This window comes from Peromyscus eremicus, chromosome 9 (genome assembly GCF_949786415.1).
Source record: "Peromyscus eremicus chromosome 9, PerEre_H2_v1, whole genome shotgun sequence".
In the NCBI taxonomy this organism is placed as follows: Eukaryota; Metazoa; Chordata; class Mammalia; order Rodentia; family Cricetidae; genus Peromyscus; species Peromyscus eremicus.
This window is the reverse complement of record NC_081425.1, coordinates 58,695,766-58,710,724: the sequence shown is the minus strand read 5'-3', so window position 1 is coordinate 58,710,724 and position 14,959 is coordinate 58,695,766. Positions and strand designations below refer to the sequence as shown.

At 47.9% G+C, this 14,959-nt stretch overlaps 1 protein-coding gene across 1 annotated transcript in view; it reads right to left on the bottom strand.

The window, feature by feature from the left end:
• Gata4 (GATA binding protein 4) overlaps positions 1-14,646 on the bottom strand; it is a 38,625-nt gene extending 23,979 nt beyond the window's left edge. Inside the window, 1 exon segment of the mRNA XM_059274371.1 lies at positions 13,551-14,646. Coding sequence (XP_059130354.1) covers positions 13,551-14,163 — 613 coding nt within the window. The 5' untranslated portion in view covers positions 14,164-14,646.
• Between the last annotated feature and the right edge of the window lie 313 nt (positions 14,647-14,959).

Here is a 14,959-nt window from a genome sequence, read left to right as displayed (position 1 = left end):
GTTTTCAAGGCATTATTTGGAGAGCACTTGAATTTGAGGCTCCCTGTCTGCCACCATATGTTACTGTGCATCTACCTCCCCAGCCACCATCTCGGTGGATGGCTCCTCTTGACTCTTCCCTGCTTCCTTGGGACTCCCCTTCTGTTATAAAGGTTTCAAACGGAGGCAATGACTAGCAATGACCAATGCATGGCCAACTGCCTCTTGGACATCTTCACTTGGATGCCCTTGCACGCTGGCCTCAAATTCACCTCTTCTGAAATGCTGCTCACATCCCCTTTGAGACATACCACAGTAGTCCTGTACAATTCTCCAACCTCTCAGCCTCTAGGTGTTAGCTGCTTTCACAAGACCTCACAGCTCCCTCGATCTTTTCTCCCTGTCTTCCGGGGCCTGTTCTGGAAAACTGAGCATGTATAGGAGGAGGCTCATCTTGAGACCTCTGCTCCTAAGGGCCCCTGTACAAGGATGGCCCTCTACTCCCTGGAGCAATCTCAGTAAGGCTGCTCGTGTGGCATAAATGTGGAATGGAGTGGGGGGGGGGGTTGTCAACTTTAGGCTGAATTCTACACTCTGTCCCATGAATGAACATTTATCTGGACATGACTAGGTTACAAACACAAAATAAAGCATTAACTCTTGCCCTAGAGACACCTTCAGTCCAATGAACACCAAATAAACTACAGCAGCAGGGAGGAGACGTGGCTTAGTTGTTAGAGTGTTTGCCTAGGATGCATGGAACCCTTTGTTCATGAAACCCCAGCACAGCAGTAACTGGGCATGGTGCACACCCACAATCCCAGGAGGAGGCAGGGGGATCAGAAGTTCAAGGCCTTCCCCTGTTACATGGCATGTTTGTTCAAGGCTACACAGGGCTACATAAGACCCCGTCTCAAAAACAACCACCAAACAGAACAACAACAACAAAAGGCCAAACCCACTAGCAAAAGGTACAGAAAGGCAGAATACAGACCATGTACTAATTCTTGAGAACTCTGCCTGGATACCTCTCTCTCTCTCTCTCTCTCTCTCTCTCTCTCTCTCTCTCTCTCTCTCTCTCTCACACACACACACACACACACACACACACACACACACACACACACTGTCCTGTGTATATTTTCCAGTTTACTGTCTCACCTGCTCTGCATTCATTAAAGCCTGGGTTTCCTCTATCTGATGTTTAAGGCCCTGTTTATCTAACGCCACCGTGGCTACCTTGCTACTCCTGCAGGGGAGAGTGAGAATGCCTAAGACACGCGTGATAATATCCACAGTGTTCAGGGAGAGTTGCCCATTGAGGGAGACAGGTGAGTATGGCTATGTATGAGCAGCTCACACGGTTACCACGGACCCCAAAGCTAAGGGCTAGAAACACTTGAGGCAAATCAGGGCTGCAACCCAGATGTGGAACACTTGCCTAGCACACACAAGGCCCTGGGTCCTGCCTGTCTCCAGCACTGCAAAAGAAAACTAAATGAAAAAAATGAAAGTAAAGGCAAGCATGAACTGAAACGGGCATGTGGGGGGTGGGGAGTCTCCCCCATGGGAGTGTTGGTCACATTATTATGAGAGTGTGTGGATGCTAATGACCACTTAGGCTACAGTTCTCAAGAATGGGATTCTGGAGCCCATACAATGGCTCATCAGATAAAAGGCACTTCCATCAAGCCTGATGACATGAGTTCCATTTCCAGAACCCACAGTTGGGAGGAGGATTAGGGGCTGAAACTGACTGACCTGGGGTTTGGTTCCCTTTTGTTACCCCTTAGCCTTAACAGCTGGCCACTGTGCGTGTACCCCGGTGTTGCGGCCACATAGCTGCCTTTACCCTACAGCTTAAGATGACCTATACAGCTTCCCAGTATGCCCAATCATAAGGCTCCATTGAATCAGAGGCTTCACTGAAGCCCCCCGCAGTGGGTTGTGGGTGCAGAACAGAGCGAGGCAGCCATCACTCTGCAGACCTGAGGTATACACGAAAGCAGGAGTCACGATTCTGACCCTTCCAGCATCAAAACCAAAGTGCTAAGTCTCAAATGTCACTCAAGCCCTGCTCTATTTCCATGTCTATTGACTCCCCCCAGGACATCCATGTCTCCACTCTTTCAATACCTCTACTTGGGATCCAGCCTTTACCTGAGACTGTTCAGCCAGACCAACACCAGCCTTAGCCAGTACTGACCTTCCCACCCCTACCCAACACCCACCTGGCCCCTAGGACTCCATAGGCCCCCTTCTCCAGCCTGCTTGGCCTCTACTTTCTGTACCAGGACAGGTGGAGGTATCACATGGGCTCCTGCATGATGGAAATTTCCCTTTTACAACTCTTGGATTGCACACTTGCTGATTAACACGCTGTGAGTTGCTGCCATTTAGAGACCTTCATGCTCATGTTTTTATCTCCAAAACACAGCTGTGAGGCTCACAGAGAGTGTGCAGAGATACTTCTTGGCTTGGTGGCCTAGGAAGAAAGGATGTGTCTGGCACCCACTCTCCACCTTCTATGAATCTCTGGAGCTTCCTAGAACCTCTGACAGTGGATGGGTTTATATATACCCATCCAATATATATACCAAAGCAACAACACTTGACACTGAGGTCACCACCCACAGCCTCCCCAAGCCCATTTTACATTTCAGTGGCTCGTGTTGCCTTATTATGTATAAGAAAAAACCGAATCATGGCATCTAATGCGTGATTTCAAATATACTGTTGTTTAGTGAGGAAGGTAGTCATGAAAACCTTCTTGACTCTGCCAGAGTAATGCACATCTGCTGCCATGGAGGTCAGTGGTATGGTACCTATGGTCTGCACAGACATGGTCTGAGTTATGAGGCATAATGAATTTTAAAAGTCTCCGTTGGAGCTGAAGAGAAGGCATAGTGGCTAACAGCATAGACTGCTTTTGCAGAGGACCCATATCAACTGGCTCACAACTCCCTGGAACTCCACCTCCAGGGGATCAACACCCTCTCCTGGATGCTGCAGGCACCCACACTGATATGCACCCCATATATATATGTATAATTAAGAATTGAATTAAATATTTTTAAAAAATCTTCCAAGGGTTGTAAGGCAGCTCCTGGAACCATTTCTTTGCCTGATTTCCTTATTTTTGTGCAAGCAAAGAGAAGCTTTGTAAGCTGCCCTAAGTTGCCCAGCAGGGAAACAAGAGGGCACATCCACACACCGACAGATCCACAGATCCAGGACCAGACCAGACCCATGAACCCATGAACTGTCGCCTCCCTGTAGCTGCTGGGCTCCTGGAGTCCTTTTTAGCTGCAAGTTGACAACTGTGGCTCACATTTCCCAGCCAGTGGAGCCTCATAAATTAACACATCCTGCAAGAAGGGACTTCATTTCAAAGGGTCAAATTCAGAACTTAAATAAGCTGAAAGGATGGCTGTGTTAGAATACGTGCTTAGCAGGCTCAAGGCCCAGGGTCCAGTCCCTAGCACAAAAATAATTAACAAATAAAGAAACTCTGCCTTAGCTCTACACTGGCCAGCACTCAGCTGCTGTAAGAGCCACACCATCTCTTTACATAAATGTTCTCACATTTGATGGCTCTTATCGCCAGTTCTTGGGACTAATCCTCTAACTTTGCTTTTTTGAGGGACCAGTCCTTAGGAGCCAGTCTGGTTCACTAATCCTAAAGAAACAGTCTCCAGCGCAGGGTGACGTGTACCTTCTAGGACGGTTTACAAACAGATCTATTCATGCCTTTGTATATGCACAGCAACTAAAAAGCCAGGCATTGCTGCCTGGCACTGCCTAACTTGGTGTGGTAAGATTTTGGACAATTTGCACACTGGACATTTTTCATTTTGCCATATTCTCATACATTACGTTTTACAGAAGAAAGGTAATTGAAGTTTTCCTGAGACAGAAAAAAAAATGCGTTTTTCTGAAGCCGTCATCACCTGGAAAACATCTTTTTCTTTCTTTTCTTTATTTTTTTTTCCTAGATCAGCAGGATTTTCCTGCTAACTGTGCAATCATGGGAACCACATTCTTCATGCAGGGTCAAGTTAAGTTCTTACAAGCTAGGGAAAGGTCGTATTTGTTGTTTGTTTTTCCACCTCCTCAATTTTGAGGGGCGACTTGTATTATTACCTCTCTCCGCCCAGTGTGATTTATGATCTTGGAAGTCAGGTCGTTCTTTCCCAGGTCAAAGGAAGAAAGAAGAGGGGTGCTCTCCTTGAGCTAATACCTGATAAAATACCTGAAAGGGTCCCTGTAGACCTTGACAGAGACACAGAACTATTTCTGCCTAATCTGATAAAACAATCAGAAGCCTTTATCAGAGGAAAATGTAGCCTGCCATGTCCCAGCTCAATGGATGACCCTCTTTATCTGAAATGGCAGACTTCATTCGATAGGGAAAGCTGCAGATAAGGACCAAATCGAATTGTCCCAAATCAGACCCGATTGTCTGCCCCTGCTTCAAATTGCCACACCTGCTCCGGTGGGTCAATGAGCACCTCTTGGCATGGTCCCTGAGGGGTCTGAAAACATTGCAAAGTGGTGAACTTTGAGACTTCTGCGTTTATTCTGCGATTATAATTAACCTGCTCACCAGTTGCTATCGATCAGTTCGGAGTGGAGATGATAAAGTTTGACTGGGTTTCTGGAAGTAGAACTGGAAGTTTAAATGGGGTGGGGGGAAGGAAGCTAAGTTTATCCACAGTTGGGAGACCCCATAGAACACAGCTTATAACCTATAAAAATTCCCACCCATTCTGGATGTGTGATTTCTTCATTTCTCATAAAAAATAAAGTATGTCTGTGGCCGCACGACAGCAACAAACATCATTGCAGAGGCATTATTATGACTGTAAACATGGGCTGGCTTACCTGCTTGGGTTAGACTTGTGGGAAAGTATATTTTAAATACAGTAAGCCATGCATTGGGCTCCTGCAAAAATGCCCAAAGCCGGAAAACCAAATGCTCTTCACTGAGATAAGAAGTTTGAATATCCTGGTCCAATTCTGATTAGAGAGCAGCAATAGATAAAACCACAGGCCACCTGCCAGCCCCAAGAAAGCCGTCCCTGGCAGCTGGGTTCCATGCAGAACACCCTTTCCCAGCTGCATTCCCAGTCTGCTTCCATACCCCATACTGTCTTTATTAAAAACATACCCAGTCTGTTCCCCCCAACCCTCCTTCTCTGCCTCCCACAGCTACATCTGAGACGGTCAGTGAAGATGCAGAAGAGGTAACAGATCTCTCTAGAAAGGAGTTTTTGAGAGAGCCACGGGGGTTTTGATTTCCTAAACAGACAACAGTCCCTCTGAAGTTCGGAGCACATCTAGCTCTGAATTTGGGAGATCTCTTTCATGATCTGCAGACCAACTTCAGGAAGCTGAGAAGGGTGTGTAAGGCTGGGGTTCCTATTGATGTGCCCACCCCTTGCCAGCTCTGTAGATGGGAATGGGTGGGATGGGGATTCAGGAAGAGCCAGGCCCTGAAGAGACACTAGTCCATTGGAAAGCAAGGAGGCCTAGCTGGGCAGCTACCTTGCAGAAGGGAGCCTTCAGCCGCCATGAACCTATAGTTCTGAAGGGCTCAGTGTGACAGAGTGTGTGAGAAAAGGAAGCCTAAACTTAGAGAGGTTGATCTTTGGCCTAAGCAGGAGCTCCTGCTTGCTCGTGCAGTGGGGTGGGGAGCACAAGACTCACTGAGCATCAGTTTCATTCCAGCAAAACAGAGACCAGCATCCACCCCAGGCAAGACTTGGAAATCCCAGTCAGTGGCAGCCTTCCAACTTCCTACTCACCATGGGCTGTTGTATAGTATAAGGCTACCCATCTCTAAAAGGTTGCTAGTATGTGCATGTCCGCAGACCAAGATTATAAATTTATTTTACATAGATTATAATAGATTCAAGGTTAATTCCTAGTATCTCTGCTTATATTATCTTCGTGTTTTCTTCAGAAGGTGACAAAAGAGCAGCTGTATAGATAGACAATAAAATATGTGAGTAATCCATTCAGAGAATGCTCAACGTGGCCTCTACATGATCTACCAAAGGTCAACCAGATTCCTGGAAGTTCTTATAGCAGCAGGCCAGCCTCAAAGAATCAAGCTTCTAGAAAGACAAGAAAACCTCAACAGCCAGCTCTCTCTCTCTCTCTCTCTCTCTCTCTCTCTCTCTCTCTCTCTCTCTCTCCCTCCCTCTCTCCCTATCTATCTATCTATCTATCTATCTATCTATCTATCTATCTATCTATCTATCTATCTATCATCTATCTCTTTATCTATTTCTCAGCAGAAGCAACAACCTTTGCAGCAGCTTCTGTTCTAAATATAGCACAACTCCTAAACTATAGAGTGTGTGTGTCCATGTGAGAGAGAGAGAGAGAGAGACAGACAGACAGACAGAGACAGACAGAGAAGTCAGAGGATGACTTCAGGTATCTGCCTCAGTCACTCTCAACCTAATTTTTTTAAATTACATTTAATTTATTTGGGGAGGGATGCACATGCCACAGTGTATATGTGCAAGTCACAGGACATGGGGAAGTTGGTTCTCTCCTTCCATCATGTGGGTTCTGGGGATTGAGCTCAGGTTATCAGGCTTGGCAGCAAGTGCCATCTTGAAATGGAGTCTTCCACTAAACCTGGAGCTCACTGATTTGACTAGACTGACCAATGAATTACTGGGATCTACTTGTCCGTTCGCCCTCCACTGCTCCAGCACCAGGGTTACAGACTTGTGATACCATACCCCCCTTTTATGTGGGTATTGGGGATTTGAACTCGGTTCTCATGCTTGTACAGTAGACACCTTATCATCTGAGCAATCTCTCCAGCACTAACTCCAGTATTTTTAAAGGGCAGTTTAGGTGACCAGTTTAAAAGGTTAGTGGTTTTCCAGCAGGTTCTGGTCCTAACATCACCTGAAGGAGAACTGCCCATCAGAAGTGGTCACTAACTACCAGGTATAAGTGTGTGTGCCCAGGAGGGGACTTACGGGTGGGATGTCTCACTGCTGCTGACTTACCTGCCACAGCACGAGATCTGTCCTCAATAAAGGAACAAAGTCAAAAGCCAGATTCAGGGTGCAGGTTAAGGATGGATAAGCTGCTTGACAGGATCTTAAAACAGGGCATTGGGAAATCTCAGAAGTTTGTAAAGGAAAAAAATCAGGGAAAAAAATCGAAATCAAAATCAATGTGCTTTTCCGGTGCATCTGTAAACACTATTAAAATTTTTGGTGAATAATATGTCTGTTTTTAAAAGCTTAATTGGTTTATTTTTTTTCTTCATTATTATTGGATGGCGGGCACATGCCAGGGTATGTGTGGAAGTCTGAGGACAACTTTGGAGTCAGTTCTCTGCTTTCGTCTTTATGTGTGTTCTGGGTATCAAACTAAGGTAGTCAGGATTGCATTGTCCAACAGCAAAGACATTTATCCACTGAGCAATCTTGCCCATCCAGCTTAATAGCATTTAAAAGTGGATATCATCATTCTGTTTTTCAAAATTCACAAGGCTCCATTGCACACGCACAGCAATAGGACATTCAGCAGCAGGTGGAAGTCAGTTAGGTGTGCTCCCACGTGTGAATGGGTAAACAGAATGTGGTCACACAGTGAAAAACACTCCTCAACTTAAAGAAGGAAACTGCCATATGCTACAGCTTAGGTAACCCTGAAAGACATTACACTGAGCAAAATATACCCTATACAAAAGACAAAAGTGTTGTGTAATTTGCTCATAGGATGTAGGAAAAGGCAATCAAATTCACAGCCACAGAAAGCAGAATGAAGGGCCCTCGTGGCTAGGAAGAGTGAGGTCTGAGAAACTGTTGCCATTTGTAAGATGGAAAACATTCTCAAGATCCATTGCACAGCAATGCTGAGACCTAACACTGAACTGCGTATGTAAAACTTGTTATGATGATAAAGAAAATCCTATCAGGGCCAGCAAGAGGGCTCAGTGGGTAAAGGCACTCTCTTCCAAACCTTGACAACCCAAGCTCAAACCCCAGAACTCACACAGTGGAAGGAGAGGACAGACTCTGTGAACAAGTTGTTTTTTGACCTTCATGTATGCAGACACAGACACACAGACACACAGACACACAGACGGGGGTGGGGGGTGGGGGGTGGTCGCAGACATATATACTATATATGTATATGAACAAATACAATTTAAATGTTTAAAAATTATATTAAACCTAAGTAAGTTCCCCCAGAGTTGAAATGTATTTTTAAAGATTTTTATTTTTTTTTTTTATTTACTGTATGTGTGTTTGTGAGCGTGCATTCATGCACCACGGTGCAAGTGTGGAGGTCAGAGAGCAGCCTTCAGGAATCAGCTCTCCCTTTTACAATGTGGATCCAGGGATCAAACTCAGGTTGTCAGGCTTTGAGGCAAGCTCCTTTGCCCACAGAACCATCTTGCCAGACATAAGTGTGTTTTTATTATTTGGTAGAATTATTATGAAGCAGAAAAATGACTACAACAATGGTTAAGCTGATCAAAAGTGTGCTTTCAGTTTTACAGCACACAGGACTATGATGAGCTCCTTCCCCAGCTTCATCCTTCTTCTGCCCTTTGGGCTCCTCACAGACAATCAATGTTACAAATTCTTTACCTATGGCGGGAGCAAGGCTTCCAGAGATAATTTGTCTATCCTCAAATGAACACAATGTATTTCCCTATTTTTGTTACCAAGAATATAGTGCTACACACACCTCTAGCACTTCCAAGTGGGTTGGAAAAGATCTTATTCCGTCCAATAATGACCTCCATCATCTTCTATGCACCGGTGTGTGTGTGTGTGCGTGTGTGTGTGTGTGTGTGTGCGTGTGTGTGCAGCACATAAAGACAATCCCCTGAAGGTGTGCATTTATGTTACTTCTGGATTTTGTTATTTGTTATTATGGATGACAATGTGGCGAATATGTACCCCAGAATTAATTGTTGGAAGTCAAAAGTTCAGTGTCAAGGCTATCTGCTCTGGAATTGAACTGGTTTACCAAGGACTCTCTACAAAGGTTATACCAACGAACATTCCCACCCGCAGGTATGAGAGTTCCGGTGCCCCACACCTCACAGTATATTTGTTTTCTTAGTGCATTTAAAGAAGATGGGGGGGGATAACAGGGAGGGGAGCAGAAGACGGCGTTATCTAAGACTGTCTCCTGAACATCACTCCACCAGCAAATGTGGCCTGACCTTTTCAGGGGACACAATCGGGCAAGTGACAAGTGTCACTAGAGGCAGAGACACACCCCAGGCCACTCCAGCACACCTTCCTTATTTAATTGGTCCTCCACTTAGCACCACAAATCAGTCCCCATTCTGATTGACCTGCTCAGGGTGGTAACCGGAAAATTAAACAACTTTGATTTTCTTGAAGACTGACAGATTGTTCTTGAGCCGAACAGGCTACTTCAGAGATCACAGCACTCCCTGTTTAAGCAAACTGGCTCTGAAAGCAACTGGCCCAATTGATAAAGCAGTCCCCCAAAGACCCAGCAAACACTACAGCATATTCTGCTGACCTAACACCTTGGGTGCCCCACCCCAGGCGAAATGGAACAACGCTTTTCACTTGTTTCAAAAGCACTGAGCAAAACACATTTATTTCCTTCTGTTAGTCTCATTGAGCCCTCTAAGGACTCCATTTTTTTTTTTTTTTTTTTTTTAGATTCTTTAAGAACAATAGGATTGCTTATTTCTCTAAGACACAAAAGAATTACTCTTCCTTAGAAAGTTACATTTCTTAGATATCCCAGTAACAGCTACAAGCATGGCATGTCTCTCAAGGTCTATTTATGTCTAATTTCTCTTTCCGTCTCTTTTTTGGCTTGAAGTCCATACAAGCCTTAATGGGTACAAAAACCTACTCAGCTGTGGTGTGTTGTACACACACACACACACACACACACACACACACACACACACACAAAGTCTCCTACTTTAAGAACATATCTCAGGATGAAGAGATGGGTCAGCAGTTTAGAGTACCTGTTGCTCTTGCAGAGGACCTGGGTTTGAGTCCCAGCACCCACACAGTGGCTCACAACCACACTTAACTCTAGTTCCAGGGCATCTGATACCCTCTTCCAGCCTCCACCCTTCACTTCTGGTACCAGGCACAGAGCCCAGCTTTCTCCAGTGGCCCCAGGTTCTCAGAGTGTTCCCCCATCCTGCTCCCTTCTTCTCTGAGACTCTCCAGTTCTGTGGGTTTTTTTTTTTTTTCTCTTTTAAGAAGGAGATTGCTATATAGCTCAATTCTCCTGCCTCAGCCTCCTGAGGGCTGGGGTCACAGGTGTGTGCTACCACACCCAGTTCTAGTTTGCTTCTTAAAGGACACAGGTAGCCATTCTGTGTGGTTTGACCAGGGCAGGGCAGAGTCCTGGGGCAATTACCTCCCAGATCTCTCTCAAATATTTGCTACTTGCCCAGCATGTGCCAGGCACTTATATATGAGTAAGACTCTGTACCTGCCTCAGTAAGGTCACAGAATTCCATTATTGTGTCTAATTAATGCTTCCAACAATTGCTTCAGGGTCCTGGGTCTATTGAACTTGGAATGAACTAAAGTTCACATATATTACAGTCAGGGTGCAATAATTTCTTTCTTGCCAAGGTCGTCTTTTCACATGCCTCGTTGGTTTTTTTTTTTTAATCATTTTGATTTTTGCCTTATTCCAATATCCAACACAAGAACTTGCTAGATGTTAACTGTTAATAGCAAAACAGACCAGTCTCAGAAAAGAATAATGGTATTTGCTTATTTCTCCTCAATGCAAATTAAAAACATTTCAGGCTTAGGAATTAGTCCCGGAGCTTTAGCTTTGGAGATGAATCTATTATGAAGCAAAGCACAGATGTATTGTGTTATTATTCCACAGTTCCACATATGCGAATAAGCGAGCGCATGCCTCTTTCTTTCTTCCCTTTTTTAACTACAGGTTCAGGTTCCTTTCCTGGCAAGCCTCTTTTGACAGACAAGCCCCAGGGCAGAGGGTACCACCCAGGTGAAGACTTCCAGGTTTGAGAGGGAAGTTCCTTTCCTGCTTTCTCAGCCTTGCTGTCTGCTCACCTCCCCTGACCCTACCACGAAGGTGAGTCATTTAAACATATTCATCCCTGCTGATCAGGGACTACCCCAGGCTTGATGCTAAAATTCTCAAGTCCTAGGAACCCCTTTATTCCTAGGAAAAGTAATAAAGCGGCCGTCATTTATAAAAGATCAATTACTAGACATCACACAGACAACTCTAAAAGTAGTTGAGCTGAACTGAAGCCACTCTACAGAATATGAGATAAGATGGACAGAGAGAGGTAGGCAACTTGCCCAAAGTCATGTGACACTGAGATCTGGGGGCTCCAAATGAGCTTGGTGGCCATGACATTCACCCAAAGAGGACCTCTCAGTAAGCATCAGAGAATCTGTTCTTTTGACCCTTCCTTCCATCACTTGGTGACATCAGCTAGTCTTATGGTTGACTCTCACTAAAGCTACCAAGCATTTACTAATGTGCATGTACAGGCAAGGCAGTATACAAAGCATGTTGAGGGACAGCAGCTGGGACTGTCTCTCAGTGGTAGAGCCTTTACCCAGCCTAGGTCAGGGACAGTCTTGGGGTGGGGCTGAACAAGAAAACATCTTCACAGAGAGCACTTTTAACTGGAGCAATGCCACCAGATCGCCAGATCCTCTAGGGGCTGTGTGATAAAAAATGAGTGTATCCCCCAAATACATTAAAGCAGGACAACAGGTTCTCAAAATGCCTGGTGTTCCCTCCTGGCAATCCCAGAGCACCTCTTTAAACACTTAGCTGGAAGCAGTGGCTTTGTGGATGGACTAGTAGGGCAGAGATGAGAGCTCAACACACAAGCTCTCAGGGGAGAGACATCCCTGTTGTTTTGTTGGCTGTGGGTGGATCCTGGAATTTGGGAAACCTTCAACAGCCTCCATGCTCACAAGTACAGTCACTGGATGCCACTTTGTTTTGCTTTTATACTGACTACCAGAATGTCTTCTTCATCTTTAGATGGGGACTTCATTCTTTGCTGTATCCAAACACCAAATTCTAACTCTAAGATTTTTTTTTTAATTAGACTAGGTCTGCTATGTAGCCCAGGCTATCTTCCCCCCACACACACACAGTTCTGGAATTACAATCATCGGTCATTACACTCAGTTTATTCCTTCTTATTTTAAGCTAGGGGTTGGGTTGGGTTGGAGGGAACTCTGTTTCTAGGGATGCAGGACAAAGCCCCTGCAGGCCCACTTCCAGCCTCTACCACATGGAAGCCACCGCCCTGCTCTGTCTCCAAGGTCTGAGGCGCTGGTGAGCTTATCCTACTTCGTTAGGGTGCCTGCAAGGGGGGGTGGGACACGATGACACACACCCCACACTGGCAGCCACAAACCCAGCCCTGGCGCCACTTCCATGGTTAATCAGTTTACCTGGGATGTATATTTGGCTAGACCCCCCTCCTGGGGAACCTTCCATGGCCACCCAGGGTCAGAGAATAACTTTAACCCTCTTCAAAGCCAGAGCCTCTACAAACTAGCACGGGGAGTGGCAAGGGACAGACTTTACTCTTCAAAGTGACAGCAAACGCAGAAGGATTTAGCACTTAGTAGGCAGTCAATAAATGTTAACTTCGTTTCTCAACTCTGCGCTTCCTCCCTTCCCCAAGAGCCAGCTCCATCCAAAGGCCACCCACCTCTAGTTCTTTCTAGAAATTCTACACGAGTAGGGCCTTTGGCATTTTGCACGAGTGGACAGCCACTTCGCTTCCCCCCCCCCCCAGCCCAAGTGGCCAGGGCCCCTCTGAAAGATCAGTGTGTAGATTGGGTAAGCGGGGCGAGTTAGCAGTCCCTTCGGGTCTGGGATGGGAAGACTACTGCCCTTCGTTATTGTTAACCAGGCCCTCCTAAGAAGAGGCGGCTCTAGGCGCTGCAGCCCTACAAAGTCTCCATTTAACTCGGGCATTATAAAGAAGACCCTCTGCACCGTCCCCAGGCACTGACCTAAGGTGTCTGGCCTGTTGAGTGGCACCATGAGACCCCGGCAGTGCGCCTGAGGAGACTTGCAGGTTAAACTCTTTTAGCCCACTTCTGGCGGTCTCCTTCACTGATCTCTTCATTATTTCCGGGTGTGAAAACCCCCCACCGGAAAGTCATCTGCCACCTTGAGGGGTCCTCCAACCTGGCTGCCAAATGGCGCAGGTCTCGGGTTTGCTGAGGCCTCAGAAGAAGGGATGGAGGAAGTGGGGGCTGAACCCCAGGGATCAGATCGCTAGACTGCTCCAGCTGACCCTAGAGAGCCCAGCACGTCTCACTGTTACCAACAGGCTGTGCAAACCAGGCCACCCAGTTACAGAAGGGCATTGCTGGACGTCAGTGGCCTGGCCACTCATCACCACGATGGCACAACACCACGAGCCTTCTCTGGGCTTCCAGGCCGCCTACCTAGGAGGCTCATTCCATCTAATGCTCCCCAACCTCAACAGAGTTGGGAAAGTTGAATGCCCCAGACAGGACTCAAAGCCCTTCAGTACTCACCGAGATTGGGGTGTCGCGCAGGGTTGGCCCGTCCGGGCAGGCTGTGCAGGACTGGGCTGTCGAAGGGGCCTGCAGAGGCGGCGGCGGCCGCGGCCCAGGACGCACCCACGTCGGCCATGTAGGCCGGGTAGGGGCTAGAGTAGGAGCCCGCGAAGCCCGGACGCCCATACTGCTCTCGGCCGGCCAGGCCCGCTCCAGCAGACCCGCCGCCTGTGCTGTAGGCTGCGGCTTCCCGGGCGGCGGCGGCAGCGGCTGCGGCAGCCAGGGACCCAGTGGTCCCGGGGAAGGAGAAGCGGGGGGACACAGGCGGCGGGGTGTAGGCGGCTCCCTCGGCTCCAGCCTGGCTCCAGCCCGGGCTGCCCTGCTGGGTCCCGGGCCCTGCACCCGATGGGGCGGCCCCGGAGCTGCCACCTGAGGCGGCTCCGGAGGCAGCGCCCCCTCCTCCGCCCTGCAGGTACGACAGGCCTAGCACGGAGGACGGCACCCGCGGCGTGGGCACGTAGACCGGCGAGGACGCGGCGCCCGCGCCGTGCATGAAGGCGCCCGGGCCGCCCGCCTCGTAGGCGCCGGGCGGGGGGCCGTGGTTGGCGGCCATGGCCAGGCTTTGGTACATCGCCCCAAGCTCTGTGCGTCGGTGTCCTCTCTTCACTTGCGGGTCAAGGAGCCACGGGGGCACAGCAGACCAAAGCCACAAGAATTAGAACGCAGGTGTGCGGAACTGTCACGAAAACGGAGATCAAAAATCAATGGGGGAGAGGCCCAACTCCCTCAAAAGATATACGAATTAAATCCAGCATCAGAAGAGCAACCTCTCGGCTCTGGTTTGCTCAGAAAAATCCCAGATTGGATTTGTGGTTGTTCCAGCAGACAGTGCAGGAGGGCTGACTCCACTCCAGGGCTGGAGTCCACTCCACCTCCGAGGCTGGAGGTGCTCAGGACGTAGTCGAGGCTGGGCTCGAACACCCTGAGCAGACCTTCGGCTCACCCACAGCTGCCTAGTCGCTGCGCTCCGCCAGCGGCATGCCCAGGCTGTGCGGCTGGCTCTAGCAGGGCTCCAGCGAGGAGGGCCCGCGAGGGCTCCTTCCCTTCACTGCGGCTGCAGCCCTAAAAGAGAAAATAAAACAGGTGAGAGAAGTTCATCCCAGGGCGCCCAGAGCCGCGTTCAGCGGTTCCGGTTCTCCGCTGCTTCCCCGGCACAGCGAACTACCCTTCTCGAACCGGGCTCCTGAGGTCGCACGCGCTACAGCCTCGGCCTTTGTTTAGTCCTGGTCAGGCTGCTGGTGGCAAGTATCTTGGAGGAAGACCTAAGGGACGTGGCATGCAGTTCTCGGTTGCCTTCTGGCCAATTATTTTTATATTGTTTATCAGGAAGGACTTTAATTTTGCCTTATTCTCCAAACACTTTTTTT